The sequence below is a fragment of the Bombina bombina genome, chromosome 3 (genome assembly GCF_027579735.1).
Source record: "Bombina bombina isolate aBomBom1 chromosome 3, aBomBom1.pri, whole genome shotgun sequence".
Lineage (NCBI taxonomy): Eukaryota > Metazoa > Chordata > Amphibia > Anura > Bombinatoridae > Bombina > Bombina bombina.
In genome coordinates this window covers 596,280,874-596,294,491 of record NC_069501.1, presented here as the reverse complement: position 1 = coordinate 596,294,491, position 13,618 = coordinate 596,280,874, and the positions used below count along the sequence as shown (strand labels likewise).

The 13,618-nt window shown below is 38.5% G+C and overlaps 1 protein-coding gene across 1 annotated transcript in view; it reads left to right on the top strand.

The window, feature by feature from the left end:
- Positions 1 to 13,618, top strand: part of LOC128652441 (ultra-long-chain fatty acid omega-hydroxylase-like) — a 204,891-nt gene that overhangs the window by 59,235 nt on the left and 132,038 nt on the right. The window contains exon 4 of the mRNA XM_053705380.1: positions 12,413 to 12,466. Within this exon, the coding sequence (XP_053561355.1) occupies positions 12,413 to 12,466 (54 nt within the window). The remainder of the gene's footprint in view (positions 1 to 12,412; positions 12,467 to 13,618) is intronic.

Here is a 13,618-nt window from a genome sequence, read left to right as displayed (position 1 = left end):
CTACCAGTCGCAAATCCAGGAAACAGCTGTCCATCTTCTCCCCAAGTTCGGCTAGAGATATGAGGATCTGCTCATAAGTAACAACCATATTTGCTTAAGTAGGAAGGGATGCAGTATAAATGCCGATATAATTAGAAATCAAGCAGTCCCTGCAGCCACGTGGGAGAGCCAGATAGCGTAGTTCTTAAAAGTAGTCGTAGGACACATGAAAAGTTTCACCAAACTGTATAGGGAAAAATTGCCGACCCCCATACAAGTATAAATCACTAAATTAGTTAGGGAACATAAATTATGCTCTCCGTAAGGCTAAATGCAGATTAATATCACAGGAGCTCATGAGATGTGCGTCTGGTCTCCTCTGTGGCTAGCTCCGCCCCATTTTATTGTATTTTAAGTTAGCTAATTGTAGGTAATTTATTTAATTAATTTAATGATAGTGTAGTGTTAGGTGTATTTGTAACTTAGGTTAGGATTTATTTTACAGGTAATTTTGTACTTATTTTAACTAGGTAGCTATTAAATAGTTATTAACTATTTAATAGCTATTGTACCTAGTTAAAATAAATACAAAGTTGCCTGTAAAATAAATATAAATCCTAAAATAGCTACAATGTAATTATTAATTATATTCTAGCTATATTAGGGTTTATTTTCTAGGTAAGTATTTAGTTTTAAATAGGATTATTTTATTTAATTTTAGGAATATTATTTAATTTAAATTATATTTATGTTAGGGGGTGTTAGGGTTAGGGTCAGAGTTAGGTTTAGGGGTTAATAATTTTATTATAGTAGCGGCGATGGTGCGGGCGGGAGATTAGGGGTTAATAATTGTAGGTAAGTGGCGGCGATGTTAGGGAGGGCAGATTAGGGGTTAATACGCGAGGCGGGAGTGCAGCGGTTTAGGGGTTAATACATTTATTATAGTGGCGGCGAGGTCCGGTCGGCAGATTAGGGGTTAAAAAAATTTATTAGAGTGGCGGCGATGTGGGGGGGCCTCGGTTTAGGGGTACATAGGTAGTTTATGGGTGTTAGTGTACTTTGTAGCACAGTAGTTAAGAGCTTTATATTCATGCGTTAGCCCATAAAGCTCTTAACTACTGACTTTTTTTGGCGGTAGGAGTCTTGTCGGTTTCTGAGGTTCGCCTTCTTGGATTATCCCTATCAGTTCATAGCCCTGCCGTTTGGTCTAGCGGCAGCTCCAAGAATCTTTATGAAAGTCCTGGTAGCTCTTCTGGCAGTAGTCAGGTTGCAAGGAACAGCTGTAGCTTCTTACCTGGACAATATCTTGGTTCAGGCTCCCTCTTTACCTTTAGCAAACTCTCACACGGAGAGACTTCTGTGGTATCTTCGGATTCACAAATGGAAGGTGAATCTGGAATAGAGTTATTTTATCCGAAATACAAGAGTGTGTTTCTTGGGAACCATCATAGATTCGGTGGCCATGAAAATTTTATTACGGAACAGCGCAGGGTAAAGCTTCAGACCTGTATCCTGGAAGACAGTGAGTACCTGCAGCAGTGTTCTGTTACCTGTAATGTGATAAGTGGAAGTCAGACTGCACACATTACAGACACAAACACTACATACTACAGAAAACATAACACTAACACCTTACATGCACCACACACAGATACACAAATATTGCACAACTACACAAACACTACACACATACATACATACACACAAACACTACACACACACATTGTACACACTTCACACACATACACAAACACTACACACAGAATGTTTCCGGGAGGCGGAATGTGCCAAACAAAATGTGTGCAGCAGGAGAGAGAGCCTTGTTGTACAAATTTGCTGCATATCATTTGTGATGGCTTATTAACAGAACATGTGACTCAAGTGGCGGCAAAATTGCAGGTGGGCATTTGACCCCCCAGACATCCATACATAGAAGTGAGAAAAGACCTGCATTGTAAAAACGACGATGAATCCACATTACATATGGTTGTTCCATCATCTTAAGAATAAATAATGCTTGGTGATATGTGAAAATATGTTTGCTAATGACTGTCCACGTATCTGCCTCTTTTCCCTTTTGCCCATCTTAGATCAGGAATAATGAAGAAGGATTGCAGGTGGTGGACTCCTTGGTGAAACGCATCGTCTACGCCTGCTCTTGATGGTTTAGCCTTTGTTATTCTATAGTATGGCTTTTTCACCCAATTAGCATTAAGCCAGTGCTTCAGGTGTCAGGTAGCTTGTTTTGCCCTTATTCCTGCAGAAATGCTTCTGAGCTTGATCTGGAGCCTTTATGTGCATTATTGCTTTACATGTAGAGCTTATAAGGCTGCAGCTGTGGTCATCTTTACCCCAGTCAAGAAACACTGACTGTTATAGAGCAGCTCAGAATAAGGGGATGTGCTTTTTGTTTGTAACCATTGTTAATGCCAGGACTTCTCTTTGCTTGTGAAACACATAGGCCTTTAGATTTACTTTGCAGTTTTGCATCCAAATGTCTGTATTTGTATATCTGCATTTTTATTTTTAGAGGGTAATAGTTCTTGACACAAAACATTTGCTTCCATACACTGTTTAGTTTTAGGAATGGGATAAAGCAGCAGATACAACTTTAGGATTATCCAAGGGCTGCTATAAAGTTTGTGTAAAAATTACCAGGCTGAGCATACCAGCAAAATACAGGGAGTGCAGAATTATTAGGCAAATGAGTATTTTGACCACATCATCCTCTTTATGCATGTTGTCTTACTCCAAGCTGTATAGGCTCGAAAGCCTACTACCAATTAAGCATATTAGGTGATGTGCATCTCTGTAATGAGAAGGGGTGTGGTCTAATGACATCAACACCCTATATCAGGTGTGCATAATTATTAGGCAACTTCCTTTCCTTTGGCAAAATGGGTCAAAAGAAGGACTTGACAGGCTCAGAAAAGTAAAAAATAGTGAGATATCTTGCAGAGGGATGCAGCACTCTTAAAATTGCAAAGCTTCTGAAGCGTGATTATCGAACAATCAAGCGTTTCATTCAAAATAGTCAAAAGGGTCGCAAGAAGCGTGTGGAAAAACCAAGGCGCAAAATAACTGCCCATGAACTGAGAAAAGTCAAGCGTGCAGCTGCCAAGATGCCACTTGCCACCAGTTTGGCCATATTTCAGAGCTGCAACATCACTGGAGTGCCCAAAAGCAAAAGGTGTGCAATACTCAGAGACATGGCCAAGGTAAGAAAGGCTGAAAGACGACCACCACTGAACAAGACACACAAGCTGAAACGTCAAGACTGGGCCAAGAAATATCTCAAGACTGATTTTTCTAAGGTTTTATGGACTGATGAAATGAGAGTGAGTCTTGATGGGCCAGATGGATGGGCCCGTGGCTGGATTGGTAAAGGGCAGAGAGCTCCAGTCTGACTCAGACACCAGCAAGGTGGAGGTGGAGTACTGGTTTGGGCTGGTATCATCAAAGATGAGCTTGTGGGGCCTTTTCGGGTTGAGGATGGAGTCAAGCTCAACTCCCAGTCCTACTGCCAGTTTCTGGAAGACACCTTCTTCAAGCAGTGGTACAGGAAGAAGTCTGCATCCTTCAAGAAAAACATGATTTTCATGCAGGACAATGCTCCATCACACTCGTCCAAGTACTCCACAGCGTGGCTGGCAAGAAAGGGTATAAAAGAAGAAAATCTAATGACATGGCCTCCTTGTTCACCTGATCTGAACCCCATTGTGAACCTGTGGTCCATCATCAAATGTGAGATTTACAAGGAGGGAAAACAGTACACCTCTCTGAACAGTGTCTGGGAGGCTGTGGTTGCTGCTGCACGCAATGTTGATGGTGAACAGATCAAAACACTGACAGAATCCATGGATGGCAGGCTTTTGAGTGTCCTTGCAAAGAAAGGTGGCTATATTGGTCACTGATTTGTTTTTGTTTTGTTTTTGAATGTTGAGATGTTATATTGGTTTCACTGCTAAAAATAAATAATTGAAATGGGTATATATTTGTTTTTTGTTAAGTTGCCTAATAATTATGCACAGTAATAGTCACCTGCACACACAGATATCCCCCTAAAATAGCTATAACTAAAAACAAACTAAAAACTACTTCCAAAAATATTCAGCTTTGATATTAATGAGTTTTTTGGGTTCATTGAGAACATGGTTGTTGTTCAATAATAAAATGAATCCTCAAAAATACAACTTGCCTAATAATTCTGCACTCCCTGTATATTTAATAAATTACAAAGTTACACAGACATAATACCCATAGCTAAATCATTTGAAAGTAATGAAGCATATCAGTGAAAAGCTGACGAGAAAATATCACATACAGGAAGATGTTTTACCTCAAAATGCTCCATCTCAAGAGGCAATTGTGCTCTGTGAGCAGTTGTTCTTCAGCTACTGTCTTGGTGGGGGAAAAACAGCCAATCAACATCACCAGTCATCACTTCTGAGTTCATACTTTGCTTTATTATGATCTTGTGGGATTTCACCATAATCTCAAAAGATTTTTATAGCAAACTTTATTAAAAGAATATTAAACACTTAATAGATTTGAGACACCTCCCTCTAATTATGGGTGCTGCCATATTGGAACTGAGGCTACACTTAGGGATGGGCAAATGTGCTGAAAGTGCAATTTGCATGGTAGAACGAAAAGTCCTGTGACATTTGATTTGGACAATCGAATGTTGATATACATTAAAATCCATTAAAATTTGTTAATCAAATTTTATTTCCAGGTTTTCAAATGTTACTTTAGTTTTCAAATGTTCATAATTGGATCGAATATCCACATTAGAAATTTTGAATGTAACATTCGATTTAACAAATACTATTCAGTAGTTCAATAGTTCATGTGGTATGGAATTTAGTAAATTGATACAGTACATAGTAGATACAAATATTTAAATTTGAATGTTTCTATTTTGAATATTGCATAGTTCAAATATTACATTTAAATCACAACATTTTCATAAAAAACCTATCATGCAAGATAAAAGTAAAAATAAAAGCCTATTCTTAAAAATAAAAAACATCCTCAAAAAATCCTAGCCAACCCCAAAAGTTGTACTCACCATTCCAAAATCTGGCACCTCTTAATCCAACGTTATGGCCTCTTCATCCCGGCTGCTAGCGCCAGGTGCCCATCTTCACAGCGGACATTGGCAGCCTCTTCTGTCCTTTCTGCTCCACAATCTTCAACCACATCGGGGCTCTTTTCGTTCCGGGTCTGGGCGATGGGGCTCATCTCCACAAAGGTGGACTTCGGCGCCCACTTCCACCACTTCTGCAATCTTCATTCACTGTGGGGCCCTTTTTGTCCTGGCTTTATGGGGCCCATATTTGCGGAGGTGTACTTTGGCAGCCTCTTCTGCCGCTTCCGCTCTGCATCTTCTTTTCTTTGGCTTTCTTCCACGAGCCCTGGTCTTCATGGAGTTGCCACCACACACTGAAATTCCGGAAGCGGGGAACCCATTTATAACAGTTTTCATTTTAAATTCTAAATATCCTTTTCTATTGCCGGGACGAACAGAGCCCTAATGTGGATGAAGATTGGCGAGCAGAAGCGGCCGCTGAAGTCCACCGTGAAGATAGGCCCTCGCACCAGCAGCCAAGATGAAAAGGGCCCAACGTCGGATCAAGAGGAGCCAGATTTTCGAATGGTGAGTTCAACTTTTGGGGTTAGTTAGTTTTTTTTGGGGGGTGGGGTTTTTCATTTTTAATAAGCTTTTTTAATGTTTACTTTTATTTTCTATGATAGTTTTTTTAGGTAGATTTTGTTATTTTTGGGGGTGGGGGTTTACTTGTATTATGGAGGTTGGTTTTCATTTTTTATTTTTTTTAACCCCTTCGTGACCAGAGCACTTTTCCTTTTGTTGACCGTCTGGGACCAAGGCTATTTTTACATTTCTGCTGTGTTTGTGTTTAGCTGTAATTTTCCTCTTACTCATTTACTGTACTCACACATATTATATACCGTTTTTCTCACCATTAAATGGACTTTCTAAAGATACAATTATTTTCATCATATCTTATAATTTACTATAACATTTTTTTACACATCTACAACCACCAAAAAACACCCATTCTAAATAGTTTCTAAATTTTGTCCCGAGTTTAGAAATACCCAATGTTTACATGTTCTTTGCTTTTTTTTGCAAGTTATAGGGCAATAAATACAAGTAGCACTTTGCTATTTCCAAACCACTTTTTTTAAAAATTAGCGCTAGTTACATTGGAACACTGATATCTTTCAGGAATCCCTGAATATCCCTTGACATGTGTATATTTTTTTTTAGAAGACATCCCAAAGTATTGATCTAAGCCCATTTTAGTATATTACATGCCACCATTTCACCGCCAAATGCGATCAAATAAAAGAAATCGTTCACTTTTTCACAAATTTTTTCACAAACTTTAGGTTTCTCACTGAAATTATTTACAAACAGATTATGCAATTATGGCAAATATGGTTGTAAATGATTCTCTGGTATCCCCTTTGTTCAGTAATAGCAGACATATATGGCTTTGGCGTTGCTTTTTGGTAATTAGAAGGTTGCTAAATGCAACTGCGCACCACACATGTATTATGCCCAGCAGTGAAGGGGGTAATTAGGGAGCATGTAGGGAGCTTGTAGGGTTAATTTTAGCTTTAGTATAGTGTAGTAGACTACCCCTAGTATTGATATAGGCCCATTTTGGTATATTTCATGCCACCATTTCACCGCCAAATGCGATCAAATAAAAAAAATTGTTTGCTTTTTCACAAACTTTTTCACAAATTTTAGGTTTCTTACTGAAATTATTTACAAACAGCTTGTGCAATTATGGCACAAATGGTTGTACATGCTTCTCTGGGATCCCCTTTGTTCAGAAATAGCAGACATATATGGCTTTGGCGTTGCTTTTTGGTAATTAGAAGGCCGCTAAATGCTGCTGCGCACAACACGTGAATTATGCCCAGCAGTGAAGGGGTTAATTAGGTAGCTTGTAGGGAGCTTGCAGGGTTAATTTTAGCTTTAGTGTAGAGATCAGCCTCCCACCTGACACATAATACCCCCTGATCCCTCCTAAACGGCTCTCTTCCCTCCCCCACCCCACAATTGTCACCGCCATCTTAAGTACTGGCAGAAAGTCTGCCAGTACTAAAATAAAAGGTATCTTTTCAATTTATTTTTTATATGCTGCTGTGTAGGATCCCCCTTAGCCCCAAACCTCCCTGATCCCCCCCCCAAACGGCTCTCTAACCATCCCCCTCTACCTTATTGTCTGCCATCTTGGGTACTGGCAGACAGCAGTTTACAAAATAAATGATTTTTTTTTCTTTTTTTCTGTAGTGTAGCTTCCCCCCCCCCCCCCCAAAGACCAACCTCCCAGATCCCTTAGATCCTTTTTATATAACTTCCCTCCCCCCCTCTCCTACTTTTCTAAAGAAAAAATTCTGTAGTGTAGTGGTTCCCACCCGCTCCCGCCCCGTTCACGCGTGCGCATACGTGCACTCCCATGGCTACCCCACCCATGATCCCGCCCCCCTCTTGCATCAGCCATGCGTCGATTGCCTCCCACCCACCAACGATTGCGGCCATCGTTGTCTGATGCAGAGAGGACCACAGATTGGCTCTCTCTGCATCGGTGGGGTAAAAAGGGTATTGCAAAGATGCCTGAATATCGAGGCATCACTGCAATACCCTGGAAGCAGCTGGAAGCGATCAGGATCTCTTCCAGAAACCCCAGAGGACGTGCCAGGAACGTCCTTGGTTGTTAAAGGTGTTTTTTTGTAGGACGTTCCTGGCACGTCCTTGGTCGTTAAGGGGTTAAATAGCTGAAATCTCTTTAGTACAATGCCATACAAAAGGTCCCTTTAAGGGCTATTGTCATTATTTTAGTGTTAGGGTTTTTTTCGCTTTGGTTTTTTTTTTGTTGTTTTATGGGGAACGTAGATTAGGGTTAGGTATAATGATGTTTTTTTTTATTTACCATACTGTAGTTTATTATTTTTTGTAACTTCTTTTTTTTTATTGTAACTTAGGGGACTTTAGTTTAGAGGGGGAATTAATTTAGAGTGGGGGGGTTAGATGTTAGGTAGAGCAGGGTTAGATTGCGTTTGGGGTTGTGGCGTTTAAGGTTTAATATTTTTTATTTTCAGGTAACTTAGATTTTATATTTTTTTTATAAGTAACTTAGGGGGATTAGTTTAGAGGGAGGGTTAGGTGTTAGGTACAGTAGTATATGTATGCTAATTAGCATGGCTGGTATTTTTTCCAAGGAAGTTGACAACAGGATGACATTACATTGCATTTCAAGTACCTAGTAGTCTATGTTTGCTGTAAGATACTCCTTCTGTTTGTGCTAATGCGGCTTTCTTCTATTGTTAATTGTGCATAATATTATTATCTTATACTCTGATTAAAACTGTCACACCTTTATGTATTATGACATGTTTTGTACAATAAATTGTATATTTTCTTTGGGAAATTAATCTTTAACATCCATAAAATAAGCGCAAACCTCTCATATCTTCATAACACTTTCATTCTACACTTAAATAATATATATCTCATTTCCTAATTGACACACAACAATTCTCACAATGTTGGAAAAATGGGAACAGATTTTTTTTAACTTTAACAAAGTAATCACAATCTTTGTAAGTCAAACACATCCAACATGGTCAACAAACTTCATTTACCAACAATGACTCTTGAAACTGCCAATAATAGATGCCGAAACCTGAAATAAAAATAGGTTAAAGGGTGTTTATGATGTAATATGTGTATATGGGCATCATGGGTAATATGTGTATATGGGTATCATGGGTATGCTTTGCATGTTTCATCAGTTACATTTTTTCTAAATTTTAATATGCTAAAAATATTGTTTTATTTATTTTTTAATTCTTTTAAAATCAAGAAAATAGTGCAGGATATTAATTAATTTCCTTAAGAAAAAAGTGGTTTCAACATATATCCCATAGCTCTAACATAATCTTACATGCAAATCTCACTTTCTTCTTATCAGGACAAAATATCTCTAACTGCACATAATGCAGACAATAATTTACACAAGCTGCCTTTCCATTTCTTAGTAAACAAATAGCCTAATTTTAAGTCTTACATTATCTTAATTCTCAATGTCACCTTTTAATACAGAAACATTTTCCTTTGATAAAATACACAGGCATACCATATGACTCGAATATATAGGAAATACAACATGCATTACTGATCTCCTTCACAGAAATCAAGAAAAAGATCCCATCTAATACAGATAATTTAGGGCACTTTACACATTTCCTAATACATGACAATCAGGACATAAACTTCAAATATTTTCAAATTCACAAGTGCATTCTCTCTTAAATAGATAGTAATCACCAAAAATGTTGTTTAAAAAGATAGATAATGGGGGCGTGTCTCTGGGCAGCACCTTGAATGGTAGCAATATTGGTTGCTCCAAGGGAATCACAGATAATCTGCCTTTTATCAGTGGCCAGGAAGATCATCCAACTCCCACACCTTGATATTAAAAATCCACAGACCAAACTGAGTCGGGTGATAGTAAATTTTTGGTATTATAACCTTTGGAAATCGATCTGGAGCGTTGAGGCCTAAGGCAGTTACTTCAGTAAAGGCTCTCAACACCCCCCCCCCCCCCCGGTATCTTGTACGCCGGGTATGCAGTGCAAAGACACTGACACTTTTTGCAGAAAAAGGGACTGAAGTAAAGTAAAACGACAGCATAACTACAGTTGGAATCTCCATTCTACTGCCTTTCGTGATAAGGGACATCATATAGCTGCTCAAAATATAGCGCACCATACATAAAAATTGGCGCTGGATACTACGCTGATATTAAGGGAAATGAAAGTTATGCTGGATGCACACTTTAAAGAAATTTGCACAATATTTGGAGAAGAATTTGCATCCCTAAAAGACACATGTGTCAAGGCTAAGGGAGAGAAGCAGCCTTCACTAGAGCTCCCCACCAAACCTCCTCCATACCCGATCCAAACACCTGCATCTAAGCCAGTAGAAGAGTTTCTCCTAACACCAGAAACTTACCCGAGCACAGTCATGATGGCTGCAACTGCGAGTGACCCATCAGGCAAACGGATGAAGCAGCCGGCTAGTCTGGAGCGGAGAGTCGCGCCGCCGGGTTGCGCAGAGTGTAGTGAGGTGGATTCGATTGGACTTGGGCCAAATAGCAGCGCTCTGGTCATGGGCAAATTGACTTCAGCTAATCGCAGGAGGAGCCCTAAAGTAGAGGATCTGGCCATAGCAATGGGACTTGCAGCTGCACATCACCGTATTCCTCCGGTAAGAATGGGGCTGAGAGGCAGACCATCAGTGTGGGACATTTATCAGGACACTTGCTACCAGCCCACGGTTTATGCGGACACACTACAGTACTGCAGGCCCTTTGACCCCGGAGGCTACTCTCCTGACCTTGGCGAACAGGGAAGTTTCCGCCATGGCAGACCGCTACCTCACTCCTGGTTCCACAAGATCTGCGCAATTAGCGCATATAACGATCCCCACTTTTTGGAAGCGGCCCTTTCTCAACTTGAGGACTCATGCCCATAGTGCTTCCCTAGATGTGAGACACGGAGTAGGGTAAATTATAATTATGCACCAAGAACTGCTTTTGGGATGCATGCTGAGACCGGGAGTTCAGTGGGGTATTATTATTGCAGATCAGGGTTTGTTTGTTTCGTATGTTTTGGTGTGCATGTATGAGTCCTGTTTTGGGTTAATTAGCTAGTAGGTTTGGGAGGATTGTACCATTCAAAAATCTTGCTACTAGCTTTAATCCGCTAATTACTAGCCCTCATGCATGTATATCCCCCAAGTTGCCTAATAGTAATTGTGTTGAGAGCCCTGAGAAACCCCCATAAGCCCTGTCTAAACTGTCCCTTTTCAGACTAATGGTTCTCCTCCATGTTTAACCTCAGACTGAATGTATTATTTAACAACTGTTTTGATCCACTGTACAACTGTGCTATATTGATATGCTATCTATAGGACCTCACATCGCTAACTGCTCTGGCTCAGTTGCTCCCTACAAGATCAGTACTCCCTAATCTTAACCTATAGTTAACATATTGGTTAGGCTCATACTGTTTGTTTCTTTTATGTTGAAGTTATTGTGAATCTCAGTTACCCTCTATCATCCTGACCCTTTACAATATATGCATTTTATATCTAATAGTCCCTATAGGTCCCTGGATAAAAATGTACCATAATCAATAATCCTGACTAACTTATTGAGCATTTATTGATGGTTCCCTTTTATATTTATTTTTATTATTATCTCTCATTTTCATTTTACTCATCAATGTTAGAAATTGGGTCCAAAAGTGGCCCCCCCCAACCTTATACCTTAGTAGTCCCCTTTCCAACAGTACACTGTCATTAGCGGTCCAAGAGTGGCCACTCTTTTCCAACTGGGGGAAATCATTTTACTCCATAATGTAAGTACTTTTAAAAATGAGGTTCCTGTAAAGCAAAGTCAGCCCCTTGATACGGGTACACATGTAATATGATATGGTTAATGTTTCACACTGTATTGTACTATTTTTTTATTTTTATTTTTGCTTGCTTACTTCCTTGTACACTACTTTTAAAACCTCAATAAAATATTAAAAAAAAAAAAAAAAAGATAGATAGATAATCCCTTTATATACCATTCCCCAGTTTTGCATAATCAACACTGTTATAGAAATACACGTTTTACCTCTGTAATTACCTTGTATCTAAGCCTCTGCAGACTGCCCACTTATTTCAGATCTTTTGACAGACTTGCATTTCAGTCAGTTAGTACTGTCTCTTAAATAACTCTACGTGCGTGAGCACAAGGTAATTTATATGAAACACATGAACTAACACCCTCTAGCTGTGGAAAACTGTGAAATGCATTCAGATAAGAGACAGCCTTCAGGGGCTTCAAAATTAGCATATGAACCTACCTAGGTTTAGTTTTCAACTAAGAATACCAAGAGGACAAAGCAAGTTTGATGATAAAAGTAAATTATAAAGTTGTTTAAAATGACATGCCCTATCTGAATCATGAAAGTTTTTAATTTGGACTTTAAAATCCCTTTAATGTTTGATGATGAAAAACTTGCTGGTATACAGAGAAATCGTGTAGAGAATTTTTTTTTTTTTTTTTTAAATCTTGTATCTTCCCTTCACCCCCAGAATCTGCATATAATAGACAGCTTTAAAGCAAAATTTTGCCACTCTAAAAAAAATTCTGGGACCTCACTGTACTGGTGGAAGCTCTCCAGAGCAGAGAGCTTTAGATTACTGGGACCCATATACCTTTATACAGACATCACATATAATATCTATTTCTAAGGTGTTATAATTCATAGGTTATAATTCATATATTAATATATTGAATACATCTTAAATAATATTTGTATTGTGTTTCAGCTTCTATTGCACCAAAAGATGAGTTGTTCTACGGTTTCCTGAGACCATGGTTAGGTGAGTTGTCTTATGTCCAAAAAAAACGCTCTTTTATTCATATGTAACCAATGCTATTGATCTTTAAGTGTAAATTAGTTTGTTGATTGTCTTTTTGCCAAATACACATATTACAGAGATCACAAGATACAGCCACTGACTGTGGTTTTGAGGAACTTTTCTTTGCTGTTATTAAAGTGCCATAAAACATGTTGTGATCTGTGCATATCCTAAAAAGGCTTATTAAGTAAAAATAGTTTGCATTAAAAAAAAATGTTTAAAAATTGCTGGTAAGTGTTTTAAAATAAGTTTCAAAAATAAGCAAAAATACTTGAATAGCATGCTGTCTGGAGTAGTCTACTCCACCCTCCTTATCAGTGTTTAGACACAGGCATTGTATTTGAACTGAGTTCACAGCTTCTAGGCATGCTCCAGCAGATAATCACTGTGCACTTTTGCATTCTACCAAAGCAACAATAGATATAGATACAGCCAATATCTTTGATCTTTAAGTGTAATGTTACATTCTTTAACTGTCTTCTGAAGCAAATTACATACATTAAAATTATTGGTCGTCATAAGAAATTAATTTGTTGATTGCCTTTTTGTCAAATTCATATATTACAGAGATCACAAGATACAGCCACTTACTGTGGTTTTGAGGAACTTTCCTTTGCTATTGTTAAGAATAAGGCTTGACAAATTCACATTGCCTTGGTGCCATATCGCCTCACAAAATGTACCAGGAGCCATTTCTACTACTGGTTATGGGGTTTGTCTAGTTAGTCAGGGGCATGGATAGATGGGAGAAAAAAAGAGTTCTAATCTATACGCTAGAGCAATCTGTAGTAAAACAGTGATGCTTGCTAGTAACACCCACACTCACTTGATAGTTACCTTTACAGACACCCTCTAAGTGCCCCTGAAATATAAAGTCTAAAACTTTCTCCATAAATACATTTTATAATAGAAGTAAATTGGATTATTTTTTAATTGTACACTTTCTGATTTTATAAACACTGTTTCAAGAGTCTAAAAGGCACAGAGTGCTATAAAGTGTATCCTAGTTCCAGAGCTTGTTTGAACTCCCATACTATATTCACTCCATATTAGAAAAGAAATACATCTATCTATGTTAAAAAATGTAATCAGCACCAAGTATTCAATAAAGTA